This window comes from Caretta caretta, chromosome 1, assembly GCF_965140235.1.
Source record: "Caretta caretta isolate rCarCar2 chromosome 1, rCarCar1.hap1, whole genome shotgun sequence".
NCBI lineage: Eukaryota > Metazoa > Chordata > Testudines > Cheloniidae > Caretta > Caretta caretta.
The window spans coordinates 332,707,223-332,727,609 of NC_134206.1; the positions used below are offsets into that span (position 1 = coordinate 332,707,223).

The 20,387-nt window shown below is 44.4% G+C and overlaps 1 protein-coding gene across 1 annotated transcript in view; it reads right to left on the reverse strand.

The window, feature by feature from the left end:
• The window catches only part of GNAT3 (G protein subunit alpha transducin 3), a 50,987-nt gene extending 30,869 nt beyond the window's left edge, over positions 1 to 20,118 (reverse strand). Inside the window, 1 exon segment of the mRNA XM_048836488.2 lies at positions 20,001 to 20,118. Within this exon segment, the coding sequence (XP_048692445.2) occupies positions 20,001 to 20,118 (118 nt within the window).
• Positions 20,119 to 20,387: the final 269 nt, after the last annotated feature.

A 20,387-nucleotide genomic window follows, 5' to 3' on the forward strand; every position in this document is an offset into this window, starting at 1 on the left:
TCCCTAACCACCTCTTTCTCCACAGAGGGCTGGCCATCTCTTCCCCATTTTGCGATGCCCAGCGCAGCAGTCTGGGAGCTGACCTTGTTAGTGAAAACAGAGGCAAAAAAAGCATTGAGTACATTAGCTTTTTCCACATCCTCTGTCACTAGGTTGCCTCCCTCATTCAGTAAGGGGCCCACACTTTCCTTGGCTTTCTTCTTGTTGCCAACATACCTGAAGAAACCCTTCTTGTTACTCTTGACATCTCTGGCTAGCTGCAGCTCCAGGTGCGATTTGGCCCTCCTGATATCATTCCTACATGCCCGAGCAATATTTTTATACTCTTCCCTGGTCATATGTCCAATCTTCCACTTCTTGTAAGCCTCTTTTTTATGTTTAAGATCCGCTAGGATTTCACCATTAAGCCAAGCTGGTCGCCTGCCATATTTACTATTCTTTCGACTCATCGGGATGGTTTGTCCCTGTAACCTCAACAGGGATTCCTTGAAATACAGCCAGCTTTCCTGGACTCCTTTCCCCTTCAAGTTAGTCCCCCAGGGGATCCTGGCCATCCGTTCCCTGAGGGAGTCGAAGTCTACTTTCCTGAAGTCCAGGGTTCGTATCCTGCTGCTTACCTTTCTTCCCTGCGTCAGGATCCTGAACTCAACCAACTCATGGTCACTGCCTCCCAGATTCCCATCCACTTTTGCTTCCCCCACTAATTCTACCTGGTTTGTGAGCAGCAGGTCAAGAAAAGCGCCCCCCCTAGTTGGCTCCTCTAGCACTTGCGCCAGGAAATTGTCCCCTACGCTTTCCAAAAACTTCCTGGATTGTCTATGCACCGCTGTATTGCTCTCCCAGCAGATATCAGGAAAATTAAAGTCACCCATGAGAATCAGGGCATGCGATCTAGTAGCTTCCGTGAGCTGCCGGAAGAAAGCCTCATCCACCTCATCCCCCTGGTCCGGTGGTCTATAGCAGACTCCCACCACTACATCACTCTTGTTGCACACACTTCTAAACTTAATCCAGAGACACTCAGGTTTTTCTGCAGTTTCGTACCGGAGCTCTGAGCAGTCATACTGCTCCCTTACATACAGTGCTACTCCCCCACCTTTTCTGCCCTGCCTGTCCTTCCTGAACAGTTTATAACCATTCATGACAGTACTCCAGTCATGTGAGTTATCCCACCAAGTCTCTGTTATTCCGATCACGTCATAGTTCCTTGACATCACCAGGACCTCCAGTTCTTCCTGCTTGTTTCCAAGGCTTTGTGCATTTGTATATAAGCACTTGAGATAACCTGTTGATCGCCCCTCATTCCCAGTATGAGGCAGGAGCCCTCCCCTCACAGACATTCCTGCCTGTGCTTCCTCCCGGTATCCCGCTTTCCCACTTACCTCAGGGCTTTGGTCTCCTTCCCCCGGTGAACCTAGTTTAAAGCCCTCCTCACTAGGTTAGCCAGCCTGCTGGCAAAGATGCTCTTCCCTCTCTTCGTAAGATGGAGCCTGTCTCTGCCCAGCACTCCTCCTTCATGGAACACCATCCCATGGTCAAAGAATCCAAAGCCTTCTCTCCGACACCACCTGCGTAGCCATTCGTTGACTTCCACGATTCGACGGTCCCTACCCAGGCCTTTTCCTTCCACGGGGAGGATGGACGAGAACACCACTTGCGCCTCCAGCTCCTTTATCCTTCTTCCTAGAGCCACATAGTCCGCAGTGATCCGCTCAAGGTCATTCTTGGCAGTATCATTGGTGCCCACGTGGAGAAGCAGGAAGGGGTAGTGATCCGAGGGCTTGATGAGTCTTGGCACATCGCGAATCTTAGCCCCCGGCAAGCAGCAGACTTCTCGGTTTTCCCGGTCAGGGCGGCAGATAGATGACTCAGTCCCCCGGAGGAGAGAGTCCCCGACCACCACCACCCGCCTTCTCCTCTTGGGAGTGGTGGTCGTGGAACTCCCAACCTCAGGACATAGCATCTCATGCCTTCCAACCAGCGGAGTCTCCTTCTGCTTTCTCGCCCCAGACATATCATCTGGTCCACTCTCCGCAACGGTACCTGTGGAGAGAACAGGTACACTCCTGGAGTTATGCACAGGGGGAGCTCGTACAAAGTGAATCTAATAATGCTTATTTATTAAGTATTCTCTAGTGCTTTTCATCTATAGATCTCAAAGTGCTTTACAAAGGAGATCAGTATCTTAACCCCCATTTTACAGATGGGGAAACTGAGGCACTGAGAGGTGACTAAACGTACCCCGCAAGCCAGCTGAAGAGCTGGGAATGGACCCCAGGTCTCCTCAGTGCCTGTCCAGCGCTCTAGCCAGAAGGCAACACTGCATCCTTCCAACTATTTAGGTTATCTCCTACTTGGAGTAACTGATGAAGACTGAGATAAGTTCTGTTAAATCAGTGGTCCCCAAACTGTGGGGCATGCCCCCTAGATGGGTGTGGGGGAACTATTTTTTGCGGGGGGAGTGGGGCCCATGCCTGCCCTTACTGTACAACCCAGCCCCACTCTGCCCCTGGCCTTCTGGCCCCCTAGCTCTCGAACGCAGCTCTGGCCCTGCTCCTGACAGCAGTTCTGGGGAGGGGGGGTGTGCACAGACCAGGTGGGGGGCATGAATGAAGAAGTTTGGGGACCACTGTGTTAAATTTTTCCATGCAGGAAGGTCAGTCACATTCAGTTTCAATCACTGTTAGTTTAGATTAAAGAGAAAAAACTATAAAAGGAGAATGCAAAAACGAAGTCCCCGTGTGTGGGTGTGTCTCTGTGTGTACGTGTGTGAGTGAGAGCAGAGTGCATCTCCTTTGCAACATGTTGCTTCACTTATGCTCATAAAACACCAGCTACCTCTGCAGAGTCCAGGCCCCAGGAAAGGTAAAGATACAATACACAATGATAAGAGCTGCATAACTACCTAGGTTGGAGTCTCTCCATAGGTAAATGATGTTTTAATGGTATAACTATTCAGGAACAACATAAAGAACTCTTCCCCACCAGACTATTTGTTAGTTTGTCCAGGAATGGGCACACTACTTTGAATAAAAAATGATTGACCCTAATTAGTTTCTACAGCTGAAAAAAAAAAACCCAACCCTTTTCTGAAGCCTGGAAAAGTTCAGTAAACTTTCGAAAATATCAAAGTTTGCTGCTGAGCTTGGCAGGAAAGACCCTTGGCATGTATTTTGAACTTCATATCATCAAAGACCTGCAAAGCATCGGAACTCACATTTTCCAAAGTGGCGTCTGACATCGAGTGCCTCCATTTTAACTTCTCAAGTTGTGCACCCCAAAAATGAAGCCCCCCCAATCAGTGGCCACTTTTGAAAACTGGGGTCCGTTCTGAAGAGAAGCAGAACACCTGCAACTTCCAGTGATGTCAGTGGGATGGAAGGTACTTGGATATCTCAGGTCGGGGCCTCTACAACATTACCGTGAGCTAGAGAAGTATTTTATTATTTTACAGATTGGGGTACTGAGGCACAGAGTGTTTAAGTGCTTTGTCTAAGATTACACAGTGAGTCAATGGCAAAACCAAGATACAAATTTAAGGATTCCTGACCCCCAGATCCACTGTCAAGGTTCCTCCCCCACTCTGAACTCTAGGGTACAGATGTGGGGACCTGCATGAAAAACCTCCTAAGCTTATCTTTACCAGCTTAGGTCAAAACTTCCCCAAGGTACAAAATATTCCACCCGTTGTCCTTGGACTGGCCGCTACCACCACCAAACTAATACTGGTTACTGGGGAAGAGCTGTTTGGACGCGTCCTTCCCCCCAAAATACTTCCCAAAACCTTGCACCCCACTTCCTGGACAAGGTTTGGTAAAAAGCCTCACCAATTTGCCTAGGAACAATGAACAATCCTCCCAACACTTGCACCCCTCCTTTCCTGGGAAATGTTGGATAAAAAGCCTCACCAATTTGCATAGGTGACCACAGACCCAAACCCTTGGATCTAAGAACAATGAAAAAGCATTCAGTTTCTTACAAGAAGACTTTTAATAAAGATAGAAGTAAATAGAAATGAAGAAATCCCCCCTGTAAAATCAGGATGGTAGATATCTTACAGGGTAATTAGCTTCAGAAACATAGAGAACCCCTCTAGGCAAAACCTTAAGTTACAAAAAAGATACACAGACAGAAATAGTTATTCTATTCAGCACAATTCTTTTCTCAGCCATTTAAAGAAATCATAATCTAACACATACCTAGCTAGATTACTTACTAAAAGTTCTAAGACTCCATTCCTGGTCTATCCCTTTGTTTCTCTCCCTCCTCCCAGCTTTTGAAAGTATCTTGTCTCCTCATTGGTCATTTTGGTCAGGTGCCAGCGAGGTTACCTTTAGCTTCTTAACCCTTTACAGGTGAGAGGAGCTTTCCCCTGGCCAGGAAGGATTTCAAAGGGGTTTACCCTTCCCTTTATATTTATGACATCCACACTCAGTCCATCAGGGCTTGTTGTTGAATATATAAGAAAAGACTTCCCTCTGCATTTTCTTCCTGAATGGAATGTGAAATGCAGTGATGGAAGTACTTGTGGCACCTTAGAGACTAACAAGTTTATTTGAGCATAAGCTTTTGTGAGCTACAGCTCACTTCATTGGATGGAAGTGTCTCTAGAAAGCCTGTTCTTGTGATATTTAGAGTCTAAACGCAAGATGTTTGAGTTAAGGGGATAAAGTCTGCACATACGTCCTAATTCTTGGGTGCCTCTTTGAACTAAACCTTTGAAGCTTTTAAATCTATAACAAGCCATTTCTAACTTTCTGAAATACACTCTTCATTCATGCTCAGACTAGTATAAATGGCTAAACATAAAACTTGTTTCCTAAAGACTTGGAACAGAGAATTGCTATAAGTGTTAAGTCCACTAACCTTCACAGAGTTAGTTCCACCAGGGATGAATGTGGGCCAGTGGTCATTTTAAAGAGTAATGTTAGAACATAAGAATGGCCCTACTGGGTCAGACCAAGGGTCCATCTAGCCCAGTATCCTGTCTTCCTACAGTGGTCAATGCCACGTGCCCCAGAGGGAACGAACAGAACAGGTAATCATCCAGTGATCCAACCCCTTTCGCTCATTCCCAGCTTCTGGCAAACAGAGGCTAGGGACACCATTCCTGCCCATCCTGGCTAATAGCCATTGATGGTCCTGTCCTCCATGAATTTATCTAGTTCTTTTTTGATCCCTGTTATCGTCTTGGCCTTCACAACACCCTCTGGCAGGTTGACTGTGCGTTGTGTGAAGAAATACTTCCTTTTATTTGTTTTAAACCTGCTGCCTGTTAATTTCATTTGGTGACCCCTAGTTCTTGTGTTATGAGAAGGAGTAAATAACACTTCCTTATTCACTTTCTCCACACCAGTCATGATTTTAAAGACCTCAATCATATCTCCCCTTAACCATTTCTTTTCCAAGTTGAAAAGTCCCAGTCTTATTAATCTCTCCTCATACGGAAGCTGTTCCATATCCCTAATAATTTTTGTTGCCCCTTTCTGAACCTTTTTCAGTTCCAATATATCTTTTTTGAGATGGGGCAACCACATCTGAACACAGTATTCAAGATGTAGGCGTATCATGGATTTACATAGAAACAACATGATATTTTCTGTCCTATTATCCATCCCTTTCTTAATGATTCCCAGCATTCTCTTCGCTTTTTTGACTGCCGCTGCACATTGAGTGGATGTTAACAAAGCAGGTAGGGCCAGATAGCATCTGACATTGCGAACCAGCCCCAAACTCAGACAGAACCATGTGATAGGAAGAGAGGGTAGGGATTAGGAATGAATGATGACTGGAAGGAAGGTGGGAAGGAAATTTTTCAACAGATTATGAATGACTACGAGTTCAGAAATGTAACTGGACTGATACGGACCAGCAGTGAAATGAGGACAGGCCCATGCATGGAATTAAGCGGCAAGCTGCAACTTTTATTACATTTTAGCAGAGGGGAGGGACGCTACCTGCCCATCACCCACACTCTTCTATACCAGGCGTTTAATTGGTTCCACTGTGGCAGCTACAGGGCTCTTTACTATATAACCCATAACACGGGGTAGGCTTTCCTCAGCCAACCCCCCAGGACTCAGCTCTCTCTGAATCCTAGCACCTTCCCCCTGCAAGAGGGACAGAGGGTGCTGAAGGGTTGGGACCTCAGTCCACAAGAGCCATAAGGCCACATGGTCTCACCCTATCCCAAAAGCCCAAGGCCAAACACCAGCTCCCAGATCTTTTACCTCTGCGAACCCTTCATTTTATTTTTTTAACTACACTGGAAACTGGCCACAAGTTGTGCCCAATAAACAACGCCACTCCAGTACCTCAATTAGATACTACACCTGTTCCTACTTAAGCCACTGTGGCTTGAAGGTGCTTCAGGGAAGGCAAAATGCTCCCTGATCCTCTACCAATTGGACCAGGGGAGAAAAAAATCTTTTCTGACCCCCCAAATGATCAGCTAGGCCCACAGCATCTGTCAGAGTGGGTTCCCATTCCTAGCTTGAGGTGGATAAGAGGTTCCACATGGCTCCCACTTCAGGTTAAATCCAGGGAGCTGGGGAATACTGGCCATTCAGCACCTTTCCCCACAGCTGGTCAATGAGTGCCAGAGACTCCTGGTGGGGGTGTGGAAGAAGCTACTTGGTGTCCCTCAGTTAATGTCCCCTCCCTCACTGCTGAGACTGACTCTCTTCTGTTGAAGCAGGTGTATGTGTGTGTGGGGGGTATTTAGGCTAAGTGAATCTGGCTGAGCTTTGCTATTTATAGACAAGTGAAATGTTCTTGGCGTATGGTGGGGGAAAGGATGGAGGGCAGCAAGAAAGAAGTCATGAAATCAGGTGTGAGAAACAGGAGGTGAAAGGAGCAGTAAGGATTGGTATGGGCATCTGGAGTAAGCTGGGTGTTGTCTACACTGGGATAAATGAGCTGTGTTAAATAACACATTTTAGTTAACACATTGTCTTACACCTCTTAGCACCTAGTATAGACAATGAGAATAGTTTTTAAAAGTGTGCTAGCTGGCTATGGTTAAACCCAGGGAAAGGCAGCAAACAGCTAATATGGTTATAAAGGTTTACACTATTTCTAACTGACTGATGCCACCATAGTCCGGACAACGGGGAGGGGGTGAATTGTAGAGCACTCTATAGGATTGCCAACTGTCTAACTGCACAAACCCAAATACCCTTCCCCTGCCCCTATCCCGAGGCCATGCCCCTTCTCTGAGGCCCCACCCCCCACTCACTCCATTCCCCCCTTCCTCTGTTGCTCCCTCTCCCCCACCCTCGCTCACTCTCACTGGGCTGGAGCAGGGTGCAGAAGGGGTGTGGGCTCTGGGTGGGGCCGAGGAGATCTGAGACTAGGAGGTGGCTCCGACCTGAGCCTGGGGTATAGGGTTGGGATGGAGGAGTGGGTGTGGGTTGCAGGATATGGGAGGGAGTTTGGGTGGGCTCAGGGCTGGGGCAAGAGTTTGGGGTGTGGGAGGGATTGAGGGATGCGGGTTTCAGGCGGTGTTTACCTCAGGCAACTCCAGGAAGTGATTGACATATCTGGCTTCTAGGCTGCAGTTCTCAGCCAATGGGAGCTGCAGAGTTGGTGCTTGGGATGGGGGCAGTGCGCAGAGACCCCCGGCCACCCTTGTGCCTAGGAGCCAGAGAGATGTTGGGCCAAAAGAAATCTGATGAGGTTCAATAAGGATAAGTGCAGGGTCCTGCACTTAGGACGGAAGAACCCAATGCACAGCTACAGACTAGGGACCGAATGGCTAGGCAGCAGTTCTGCGGAAAAGGACCTAGGGGTGACAGTGGACGAGAAGCTGGATATGAGTCAGAAGTGTGCCCTTGTTGCCAAGAAGGCCAATGGCATTTTGGGATGTATAAGTAGGGGCATAGCGAGCAGATCGAGGGACGTGATCGTTCCCCTCTATTCAACATTGGTGAGGCCTCATCTGGAGTACTGTGTCCAGTTTTGGGCCCCACACTTCAAGAAGGATGTGGATAAATTGGAAAGAGTCCAGCGAAGGGCAACAAAAATGATTAGGGGTCTGGAACACATGAGTTATGAGGAGAGGCTGAGGGAGCTGGGATTGTTTAGCCTGCAGAAGAGAAGAATGAGGGGGGACTTGATAGCTGCTTTCAACTACCTGAAAGGGGGTTCCAAAGAGGATGGCTCTAGACTGTTCTCAATGGTATCAGATGACAGAACAAGAAGTAATGGTCTCAAGTTGCAGTGGGGGAGGTTTAGATTGGATATTAGGAAAAACTTTTTCACTAAGAGGGTGGTGAAACACTGGAATGCGTTACCTAGGGAGGTGGTAGAATCTCCTTCCTTAGAGGTTTTTAAGGTCAGGCTTGACAAAGCCCTGGCTGGGATGATTTAACTGGGAATTGGTCCTGCTTCGAGCAGGGGGTTGGACTAGATGACCTTCTGGGGTCCCTTCCAACCCTGATATTCTATGATTCTATGATTCTATGTGCCAGTCACTTGCAGAAACCACACAGAGCCAGGGCAGGTAGGGAGCTTGCCTTAGCCCCACTGTGCCACCAACCAGACTTTTAGCAGCCTATTAAAATCTGCTGGATTGGTTTCAATAGGCACCGTGAGATTGAGGCCGATTCTGCGAGACTCCCGGCCTATCCAGGAGGATTGGCAACCCTAGCGCTCTAATGTGTTCACTGATGAGAACTAACAGGTACCTAGTTCACATTAACACAGTGCTGTTTCGGTCTACATCAGCACAAACTAGGTGCCTTTTAGTTAGTGCCTACAGGGTCTACAAGAGGCAGTTAGAGTGCAACACATTACAGCACTTTACAATTCACCCCCCTCACCCATGTAGCCCAGACTGTGGTCCTGTGTAGACAAGCCCCCAGTCTCATTTTTGAAAGTGGCTTAAGGTCAGGTTCACAAAGGCACTTAGGTCAGGTCCACAGACCTATGTCAGTATAACTATGTTGCTCAAGGGTGTGAAAAATCCACACCCTTGAGCAATGTAGCTACACTGATCTTAACCACCATGTAGACAGCGCTATGTTGATGGGTGAGTTTCTCCCATTGACATGGCTACTGCCACTCACGGAGCTGGATTAACTATGCCAATGGGAGAGCTCTCTGCAATCCGTGGAGGAGCATTTTCACGTAAGCATTACAGTGGTGTAGCTGCAGCATTTTAAGTGTAAACCTGCCCTTAGACACCTAACTGCTTCTCAAGACACCAAAATCTGACATTTAAAGACCACTGACATTCTAAAAACCACCATTCAACAGCTGCCAAACCCTGTAGATGCTAAGGGAGCTCAGGCACTTAACTTGCCTCTGGTCAGCATGCACAAAGCTGCCTAAGTCCTGATGCTGCTTGGAGCCCTAGCATAGGACAAAGTCTCAGCAGTCCTGAAGCAGGATTCTCGAACAATGTGTTTATCACTTAGATTACCAGTGGGGCCCAATCTTATAGGAGCGCTGTGATTATTATTGATGCACTGTCATGGGTCTCCATTGAGTTTGGCAGGACAATAAAGTAGCAGGTCTCCATTCTGTGAAATGTACAGTCTAAATGAAATGTACCAAAAAAAAGGCTGCCACTTAACTAAGTTTTCAAATGTTCTCAAAGAGACCTTATTATTTCCTTGGGGTTTGTTCCTAGCTCATAAATCAAATGTGAATTATGTGCATGTCTGGATGGTCATGGTGGGGAGTGGGGCATTTTTCCAGGGGGAGGAGATAGAATCACAAAGGCTTTCATCTTTGCATCCACTGTGAGACTTATGTGAATCTGAAACCTATAGTTCTGTGCAACCCAATTCCTGTTCCAAGAGCAATAATCAGCATCTCCATGCTAAACTCCTTGAACAAATAATGGAAATTGAATTAAGTAATGATGTCTTCATTTTTGTAGGTGGGTTCCTATTTGAAAGCTGTGAACTCCAGAGAGATTAGCCTAAGTATTAAATCCTCCTCTTGGTAAAAATACTGCTGGAAACAGTACACTCTATTACATTCTTTTAATCATAAGGGCATTATGGTCACTCTCAGGACTCTTCTAATTTGCAATATGTCTATCTCTAAAGAAACAATGGTGACATCTGGTCTATAATACAGTGGCAATATATGGTCTGAATGGGTAAAAATCTGTCTACATGACAGTCCTTTTCTATGATGCTCAGTAGAATTACATTGAAATTATTTAATAATTGGGGTCTTGATGACATTAAGGATACAAACAACACTTTCTGCACAAAAAATAGCTGACCCATGCTCAAAGTACTGACATCATCTATACATTTCCCCGTCCCCGCATGAGGGGTCCTGAATCTGATCGCAAAATGGATTTTCGCTGATGTAACTCCATTGACTTCAGTGCAGTTACACTGCAGGCAGCTTTGATTTACCCTGGTGTAAAGTGAAAGGAGAATCAGGTCCATGCTCTTACTCAGAGATGGGTATGGACCAAAAGCCCAGACCTTAAGCAACCTAAGCTTTGGGGAAATTTCATCTTTAGAGCTAGATCCAAAATCTGTGAACTGGGCCCAGATCTAGTCTGGCCAGTAGTGCTAGTTAATCATGGAAGGGGGCGTATGCTGCATCTGCACAGGAGCTCAGGGAAGCACTGTGGTTCCCTCTGGGGCAGGCCAAGTACAGTCTTAGTAGCTCCATATTTTTTTTTTAAAGGACACTGTAAGTAGGATCTGCTAAACCCAGAAAATCTTTTCCTTTCACTTGCTCTTTAGTAGATAGCTGCCTCCTTATTGTCCACATGAAGGATTCCAGAAGGGAAAACGTATTTCCCATGGAAAAGACTGAAATCTTTCCCTTAGGGAGAAGGTGAATAAAAGGGGACATGACTGAAAGGTACAACATAATTAGGACCCTTCTTTTTCCATTTTTATTTCATTTAATTTTTCCCGGGAATTTATCAGAGTTTATTACCCCAACAACAAAAGCAGATGAAAAATATCGGGGTTTATTTCGGTGGATGGAAAGACGGGGGTGGGGTGGGGGGGGAGGCTTTGAATTCCATTCATCAACGAGGTTTGCTGCAGAATGAAAACAGAACACAAAACACAATGCCACCTCTGAGTTTAAGAATACAATATCTCTCTCATCCCCAAATAAAACTTTTCATTTCAATAAACAGTTGATTGTTGTAGACTTAGAACTATTAGCCTATAAATATTTACATTTAATAACTAGGCTACACCATTTGCAGCGCATACACTCAACTTCATCCGTTTCTCCTGGTTTTGTTTTTTTTAAAACTTTGGAATACTTCCTTGTGTTCTGAAATGCATTCTGATACAGATTTTCGTTTCCTTCCCATTGCAGTGTGTCAAATCTTTAAGTTGTTATCTGCTAACAGCTTGAAATGTGTATGTGGTGGGTGGGAGATTCATCAGTATGTTCAGAAGCGCATGCATTTCAGAGCTTGCATGCGTACCTGTTTGTTTATTGTGTGTATCTTCCAGACTCATACATAGCCTTACTTCAATAGGCAGCTTTGCATATACACACAGACTAATATATTATCGTAATACAGATATCGCATGCAATGTATTGTATTTTCCTAATAAAACAAGTTATTTTTATATGTTTGAATGATACAAAAGTAGGGTGAAAATCAGAAAAAACCTGAATAATACTTTTTGTAAAACCCCGAAAATTTTCAGTAAAAATCAGTTTAAACTGAGAAGCAAAGAGCTTAAACATAATGAACAGTTTTGAGAAGGTAGACCAGGCTACTCACCCTATATCTTGAGACAAGAACAAGAGGACAGTGAACGACATTGAAAGGTGGCAAATTTAAAATGATAAAAAGGCATACTTTTTCATATCACATGCCGTTAAGCCATGGAATTCATTGCCACAGGATAACATTTAGGCCAAGATCTTAATGGGGTTCAACACGGTAGTAAACTCTTATCCAGCAAAGCATATCCAGAATTATAATAATAAATACTGAAAAAGAAGCATTTTGGAAGGGATAAAACTGTTCATGCCTCATAGTATAATGCAACCCCTACATGACGGGGGTTTGGGAAAAATTTTTTCCTGGTGGCAGGTTATCTCATAATTGTCTCCTTTGAGTTTCCCCACACCTTACTTTGCAGGAACTGGTGCTGGACAGAGTCAGAGTCAGGATAATGGACTAGAGTTACCATGGGTCTGATCCAGTGTGATAATTCTAATATTTCCTACCAATATCTATCTATCTATCCACTGTTTTTGGCTATAATAGGATTTTCTTTCTAGAGCTGGTCAATTTTTTAAAATTTTTGACTAAAATCTTTGTCAACATTTACAATTTCAGTTTTAATTTTTTTTTAAAGATTCCTTCTTCCCCAACTTTTGACCAACTTTAGTTTTCTCTGAGAGGACAGTAATTTGTCTTATTTAAGGAACACTGTTTCTCAGGATTTGATATGGTCACATACAGCTCTGGCTTTCTAACAACAACAACAATAATAATAATAATAATAATAATAAATGCCTATCTTTTATGTAGCACTTTTCATCAGTAGATTGCAAAGATATATCCCTTTAACATTACTGATTTGTCAATTTTGCAGGGAAAACTTTCATATATAGAGTATTTGCCAATGTGATATGCAACTAAACATCTCTGAATAGATTTACAACTTTTCCTGCTTACAAGTTACATCATATCCCTAATATGATGTAACCAAGTAATATTTACCAAACTGGTACCTTCTTACTATTGCTTGAGATATCTATGGTGTTATGTTTATTCCATAATTTATTTAAATAATGAGGGTTAGATCTTCAGCTGGTGCAAATTGAAGTCTGGTTTAAAACTGAAGTCAATGGATCTGTGCTGATTTATATTAGCTGATGATCTGGTATAGATTCATAGATATTTAGGTCAGAAGGGACCATTATGATCATCTAGTCTGACCTCCTGCACAATGCAGGCCACAGAATTTCACCCACCACTCCTGCAGAAAACCTCACACCTATATCTGTGCTATATAATCGTAGTTTAAAGACTTCAAGGAGCAGAGAATCCTCCAGCAAGTGACCCGTGCCCCATGCCACAGAGGAAGGCGAAAAACCTCCAGGGCCTCTTCCAATCTGCCCTGGAGGAAAATTCCTTCCCGACCCCAAATATGGCAATCAGCTAAACCCTGAGCATATGGGCAAGATTCATCAGCCAGATAATACAGAAAATTCTTTCCTGGGTAACTCGGATCCCACCCCATCTAATATCCCATCACAGGCCATTGGGCCTATTTACCATGAATATTTAATTACCAAAACCATGTTATCCCATCATACCATCTCCTCCATAAACTTATCGAGTTTAATCTTAAAGCCAGATAGATCTTTTTCCCCCACTGCTTCCCTTGAAAGGCTATTCCAAAACTTCACTCCTCTGATGGTTAGAAACCTTTGTCTAATTTCTAGTCTAAATTTCCTGTGGCCAGTTTATATCCATTTGTTCTTGTGTCCACATTGGTACTGAGCTAAAATAATTCTCTCCCTCTCTGGTATTTATCCCACTGATATATTTATAGAGAGCAATCATATCTCCCCTCAACATTCTTTTAGTTAGGCTAAACAAGCCAAGCTCCTTGAGTCTCCTTTCATAAGACAAGTTTTCCATTCCTCGGATCATCCTAGCAACCCTTCTCTGTACCTGTTCCAGTTTGAATTCATCCTTCTTAAACATGGGAGACCAGAACTGCACACAGTATTCCAGGTGAGGTCTCACCAGTGCCTTTTATAACGGTACTAAAACCTCCTTATCCCTACTGGAAATACCTCTCCTAATGCATCCCAAGACCGCATTAGCTTTTTTCACGGCCATATCACATTGACAGCTCATAGTCATCAACCCCTATGATCAACCAATACTCCAAGGTCCTTTTCCTCCTCCGTTACTTCTAATTGATGCGTCCTTAGCTTATAACTAAAATTCTTGTTATTAATCCTTAAATGCATGACCTTACACTTCTCACTATTAAATTTCATCCTATTACTATTACTCCAGTTTACAAGGTCATCCAGATCCTCCTGTAGGATATTCCTGTCCTTCTCTAAATTGGCAATACCTCCCAGCTTTGTATCATCCGCAAACTTTATTAGCACACTCCCACTTTTTGTGCCAAGGTCAGTAATAAAAAGATTAAATAAGATTGGTCCCAAAACCGATCCTTGAGGAACTCCACTGGTAACCTCCCTCCAGCCTGACAGTTCACCTTTCAGTAGGACCCGTTGTAGTCTCCCCTTTAACCAATTCCTTATCACCTTTCAATTTTCTATTGATCCCCATCTTATCCAATTTAACTAATAATTCCCCATGTGGCACGGTATCAAATGCCTTACTGAAATCCAGGTAAATTAGATCCACTGCGTTTCCTTTGTCTAAAAAAAATCTTACTTTCTCAAAGAAGGAGATCAGGTTGGTTTGGCACAATCTACCTTTTGTAAAACCATGTTGTATTTTGTCCCATTTACCATTGATTTCAGTGTCCTTAACTACCTTCTACTTCAAAATTTTTTCCAAGACCTTGCATACTACAGATGTCAAACTAACGGGCCTAGTTACCCGGATCACTTTTTTTCCCTTTCTTAAAAATAGGAACTATGTTAGCAATTCTCCAATCATATGGTACAACCCCTGAGTTTACAGATTCATTAAAAATTTTTGCTAATGGGCTTGCAATTTCATGTGCCAATTCCTTTAATATTCTTGGATGAAGATTATCTGGGCCCCCCGATTTAGTCCCATTAAGCTGTTTGAGTTTCGCTTCTACCTCAAATATGGTAATGTCTACCTCCATATCCTCATTCCCATTTGTCATGCTACCATTATCCCTAAGATCCTCTTTAGTCTTATTAAAGACTGAAGCAAAGTATTTGTTTAGATATTGGGCCATGCCTAGATTATCCTTGACCTCCACTCCATCCTCAGTGTTTAGCGGTCCCACTTCTTCTTTCTTTGTTTTCTTCTTATTTATATGACTATAGAACCTTTTACTATTGGTTTTAATTCCCTTTGCAAGGTCCAACTCTACTTGACTTTTAGCCTGTCTCACTTTATCCCTACATGTTCTGACCTCAATAAGGTAGCTTTCCTTGCTGATCCCTCCCTTAGAATCATAGAATCATAGAATATAAGGGTTGGAAGGGACCCCAGAAGGTCATCTAGTCCAACCCCCTGCTCAAAGCAGGACCAATTCCCAGTTAAATCATCCCAGCCAGGGCTTTGTCAAGCCTGACCTTAAAAACCTCTAAGGAAGGAGATTCTACCACCTCCCTAGGTAACGCATTCCAGTGTTTCACCACCCTCATAGTGAAAAAGTTTTTCCTAATATCCAATCTAAACCTCCCCCACTGCAGCTTGAGACCATTACTCCTCGTACTGTCATCTGATACCATTGAGAACAGTCTAGAGCCATCCTCTTTGGAACCCCCTTTCAGGTAGTTGAAAACAGCTATCAAATCCCCCCTCATTCTTCTCTTCTGCAGGCTAAACAATCCCAGCTCCCTCAGCCTCTCCTCATAACTCATGTGTTCCAGACCCCTAATCATTTTTGTTGCCCTTCGCTGGACTCTCTCCAATTTATCCACATCCTTCTTGAAGTGTGGGGCCCAAAACTGGACACAGTACTCCAGATGAGGCCTCACCAATGTCGAATAGAGGGGAACGATCACGTCCCTCGATCTGCTCGCTATGCCCCTACTTATACATCCCAAAATGCCATTGGCCTTCTTGGCAACAAGGGCACACTGCTGACTCATATCCAGCTTCTCGTCCACTGTCACCCCTAGGTCCTTTTCCGCAGAACTGCTGCCTAGCCATTCGGTCCCTAGTCTGTAGCTGTGCATTGGGTTCTTCCGTCCTAAGTGCAGGACCCTGCACTTATCCTTATTGAACCTCATCAGATTTCTTTTGGCCCAATCCTCCAATTTGTCTAGGTCCTTCTGTATCCTATCCCTCCCCTCCAGCGTATCTACCACTCCTCCCAGTTTAGTATCATCCGCAAATTTGCTGAGAGTGCAATCCACACCATCCTCCAGATCATTTATGAAGATATTGAACAAAACCGGCCTCAGGACCGACCCTTGGGGCACTCCACTTGATACCGGCTGCCAACTAGACATGGAGCCATTGATCACTACCCGTTGAGCCCGACAATCTAGCCAGCTTTCTACCCACCTTGTAGTGCATTCATCCAGCCCATACTTCCTTAACTTGCTGACAAGAATACTGTGGGAGACCGTGTCAAAAGCTTTGCTAAAGTCAAGAAACAATACATCCACTGCTTTCCCTTCATCCACAGAACCAGTAATCTCATCATAGAAGGCGATTAGATTAGTCAGGCATGACTTTCCCTTGGTGAATCCATGCTGGCTGTTCCTGATCACTTTCCTCTCATGCAAGTGCTTCAGGATTGATTCTTTGAGGACCTGCTCCATGATTTTTCCAGGGACTGAAGTGAGGCTGACTGGCCTGTAGTTCCCAGGATCCTCCTTCTTCCCTTTTTTAAAGATTGGCACTACATTAGCCTTTTTCCAGTCATCCGGGACTTCCCCCGTTCGCCACGAGTTTTCAAAGATAATGGCCAATGGCTCTGCAATCACAGCCGCCAGTTCCTTCAGCACTCTCGGATGCAACTCGTCCGGCCCCATGGACTTGTGCACGTCCAGCTTTTCTAAAAAGTCCCTAACCACCTCTATCTCCACAGAGGGCTGGCCATCTCTTCCCCATTTTGTGATGCCCAGCGTAGCAGTCTGGAAGCTGACCTTGTTAGTGAAAACAGAGGCAAAAAAAGCATTGAGTACATTAGCTTTTTCCACATCCTCTGTCACTAGTTTGCCTCCCTCATTCAGTAAGGGGCCCACACATTCCTTGGCTTTCTTCTTGTTGCCAACATACCTGAAGAAACCCTTCTTGTTACTCTTGACATCTCTGGCTAGCTGCAGCTCCAGGTGCGATTTGGCCCTCCTGATAACATTCCTACATGCCCTAGCAATATTTTTATACTCTTCCCTGGTCATATGTCCAACCTTCCACTTCTTGTAAGCTTCTTTTTTATGTTTAAGATCCGCTAAGATTTCACCATTAAGCCAAGCTGGTCGCCTGCCATATTTACTATTCTTTCGACTCATCGGGATGGTTTGTCCCTGTAACCTCAACAGGGATTCCTTGAAATACAGCCAGCTTTCCTGGACTCCTTTCCCCTTCAAGTTAGTCCCCCAGGGGATCCTGGCCATCCGTTCCCTGAGGGAGTCGAAGTCTGCTTTCCTGAAGTCCAGGGTCCGTATCGTGCTGCTTACCTTTCTTCCCTGTGTCAGGATCCTGAACTCAACCAACTCATGGTCACTGCCTCCCAGATTCCCATCCACTTTTGCTTCCCCCACTAATTCTACCCGGTTTGTGAGCAGCAGGTCAAGAAAAGCGCCCCCCCTAGTTGGCTCCTCGAGCACTTGCGCCAGGAAATTGTCCCCTACGCTTTCCAAAAACTTCCTGGATTGTCTATGCACCGCTGTATTGCTCTCCCAGCAGATATCAGGAAAATTAAAGTCACCCATGAGAATCAGGGCATGCGATCTAGTAGCTTCCGTGAGCTGCCGGAAGAAAGCCTCATCCACCTCATCCCCCTGGTCCGGTGGTCTATAGCAGACTCCCACCACTACATCACTCTTGTTGCACACACTTCTAAACTTAATCCAGAGACACTCAGGTTTTTCTGCAGTTTCGTACCGGAGCTCTGAGCAGTCATACTGCTCCCTTACATACAGTGCTACTCCCCCACCTTTTCTGCCCTGCCTGTCCTTCCTGAACAGTTTATAACCATCCATGACAGTACTCCAGTCATGTGAGTTATCCCACCAAGTCTCTGTTATTCCAATCACGTCATAGTTCCTTGACATCACCAGGACCTCCAGTTCTCCCTGCTTGTTTCCAAGGCTTTGTGCATTTGTATATAAGCACTTGAGATAACCTGTTGATCGCCCCTCATTCCCAGTATGAGGCAGGAGCCCTCCCCTCACAGACATTCCTGCCTGTGCTTCCTCCCGGTATCCCGCTTTCCCACTTACCTCAGGGCTTTGGTCTCCTTCCCCCGGTGAACCTAGTTTAAAGCCCTCCTCACTAGGTTAGCCAGCCTGCTCGCGAAGATGCTCTTCCCTCTCTTCGTTAAGTGGAGCCCGTCTCTGCCTAGCACTCCTTCTTGGAACACCATCCCATGGTCGAAGAATCCAAAGCCTTCTCTCCGACACCACCTGCGTAGCCATTCGTTGACTTCCACGATTCGACGCTCCCTACCTAGGCCTTTTCCTTCCACGGGGAGGATGGACGAGAACACCACTTGCACCTCCAACTCCTTTATCCTTCTTCCTAGAGCCACATAGTCCGCAGTGATCCGCTCAAGGTCATTCTTGGCAGTATCATTGGTGCCCACGTGGAGAAGCAGGAAGGGGTAGCGATCCGAGGGCTTGATGAGTCTCGGCAGTCTCTCCGTCACATCGCGAATCTTAGCCCCCGGCAAGCAGCAGACTTCTCGGTTTTCCCGGTCAGGGCGGCAGATAGATAGATAGATAGGGCGGCCACTCCCTGTATGCTTTCTGCTTTTTCTTAATCACCTCTCTGAGATGCTTGCTCATCCAGATTGGTCTACAACTCCTGCCTATGAATTTTTTCCCCTTTCTTGGGATGCAGGCTTCCGATAGCTTCTGCAGCTTTGATTTAAAATAATCCCAGGCCTCCTCCTCTACCTTTAGATCTATAAATTCTTCAGTCCAATCCACTTCCCTAACTAATTTCCTTAATTTTTGAAAGTCAGCCCTTTTGAAATCAAAAACCCTAGTTGCAGATTTATTTTTGTTAATCCTTCCGTTCAGTTTGAACTGAATTAGCTCATGATCACTTGAGCCAAGACTATCCCCTACAACCATTTCTTCTATGAGGTCCTCACTACTCACCAAAATCAAATCTAAAATGGCATCCCCTCTAGTCGGTTCAGCAACTACTTGCTGAAGGAATCCATCAGCTAACGCATCTAGGAAAATCTGAGCCCTATTATTATTACTAGCACTCGTCCTCCAGTCTAATCTGGGAAGTTAAATTCTCCCATGAGACTGGTATGAATAAACTACAATGTAAAAGCTTTTGTAAGCATTTCGTAAATACAGGTATAGTGAGTCCTAGTCATCTGATCAAATTCATTTATATTGTTACGCCAAATATCACACTACTCTCACACTAGAACACTATTCAGAAATCTATAGAAGTACATAGTGTACTGATGGAGGTCTGATAAAATTCCAAACTTTCTCATGTACAGAACTACTACTGCGGTATTGCTTATGCTGCCTGTTGGCAAGTACTCCCTAGTTCACAGGAGGAGAAATGGCATATAGCAAAATCCATCTGCCTTAATTTCACATAATCCGCTAAACATTCTAAAACAGGTTGAACACAGAAGCATTTTTACATATAGACATTTTCACTAAACCATCTGTTTTTACTTTATACAGCAAGTTGCAACAGTTTTGCAAATTTAAAACAACACATTTTCATTAGGCAGTTGCATCTGTCGATTTTTTGTTTAATCAATTGCGTCTTTCAATCCATTTGCTAGGGCGTTTAGACTGCTTATTGTACCGTTGACTCTTACTTTCTGTATTATACATTACAAAAGACGACAGCAATTGCTCTAACTAATTATTCTAAGAGTGATTTCTGTTTCTCAAATTCTTTTATTCCATGAATTTAAATGATCTAAAAATGATTAAATGTAGAAAGACCAAATTCATTTTCAACCTGCTTGTCTCCTCTTGCTTGTCCCGATCATTCATGTTCTGACATAAAGCAGGTGCGTGGCGTCACTGTAAAATCACAAAACTTTTTTGTATTTCTCACTTTATATAAATGTCTGCTTTAAAGTAAAATTGTAAGAGCTGGATAATCACTGTATTGAAATTTAGTTTCAATGTGAAAATCATACTTTAATAGAAGGACTAATAGATTATTATTATTTATTTACCCAACAAGAGCAATTTGACTGTCCTGGCATCCCGCTCTGCATCTTCATGGAGTTTCTTCTCCAGTTCCTTTGATCTTCTGGCAGACTCCTTACTCTCTGAACTGACTCCACTACCCATGGTGTGGTGTTACAGAATCAGTGTACTGTCCTAGCTAGTTTATTTCTAATTAGAAGAGCTGCTTTAGTTCGAACAGGCAATGCAACAGCAATATTATAAGGAAGTCTAAAATTCCCATTCAGCCTCTTATCTAGAGATTGCCTTCAGACTAAGCAGTTGCTTTTGATCCATCACACGATTCAGAGACGGCACAAACAGAGATTTACATAGGGACATGGAATTACTGGGTTATGATGTCAAAAAATTAAAATGGCCTACTCAGCTATTAT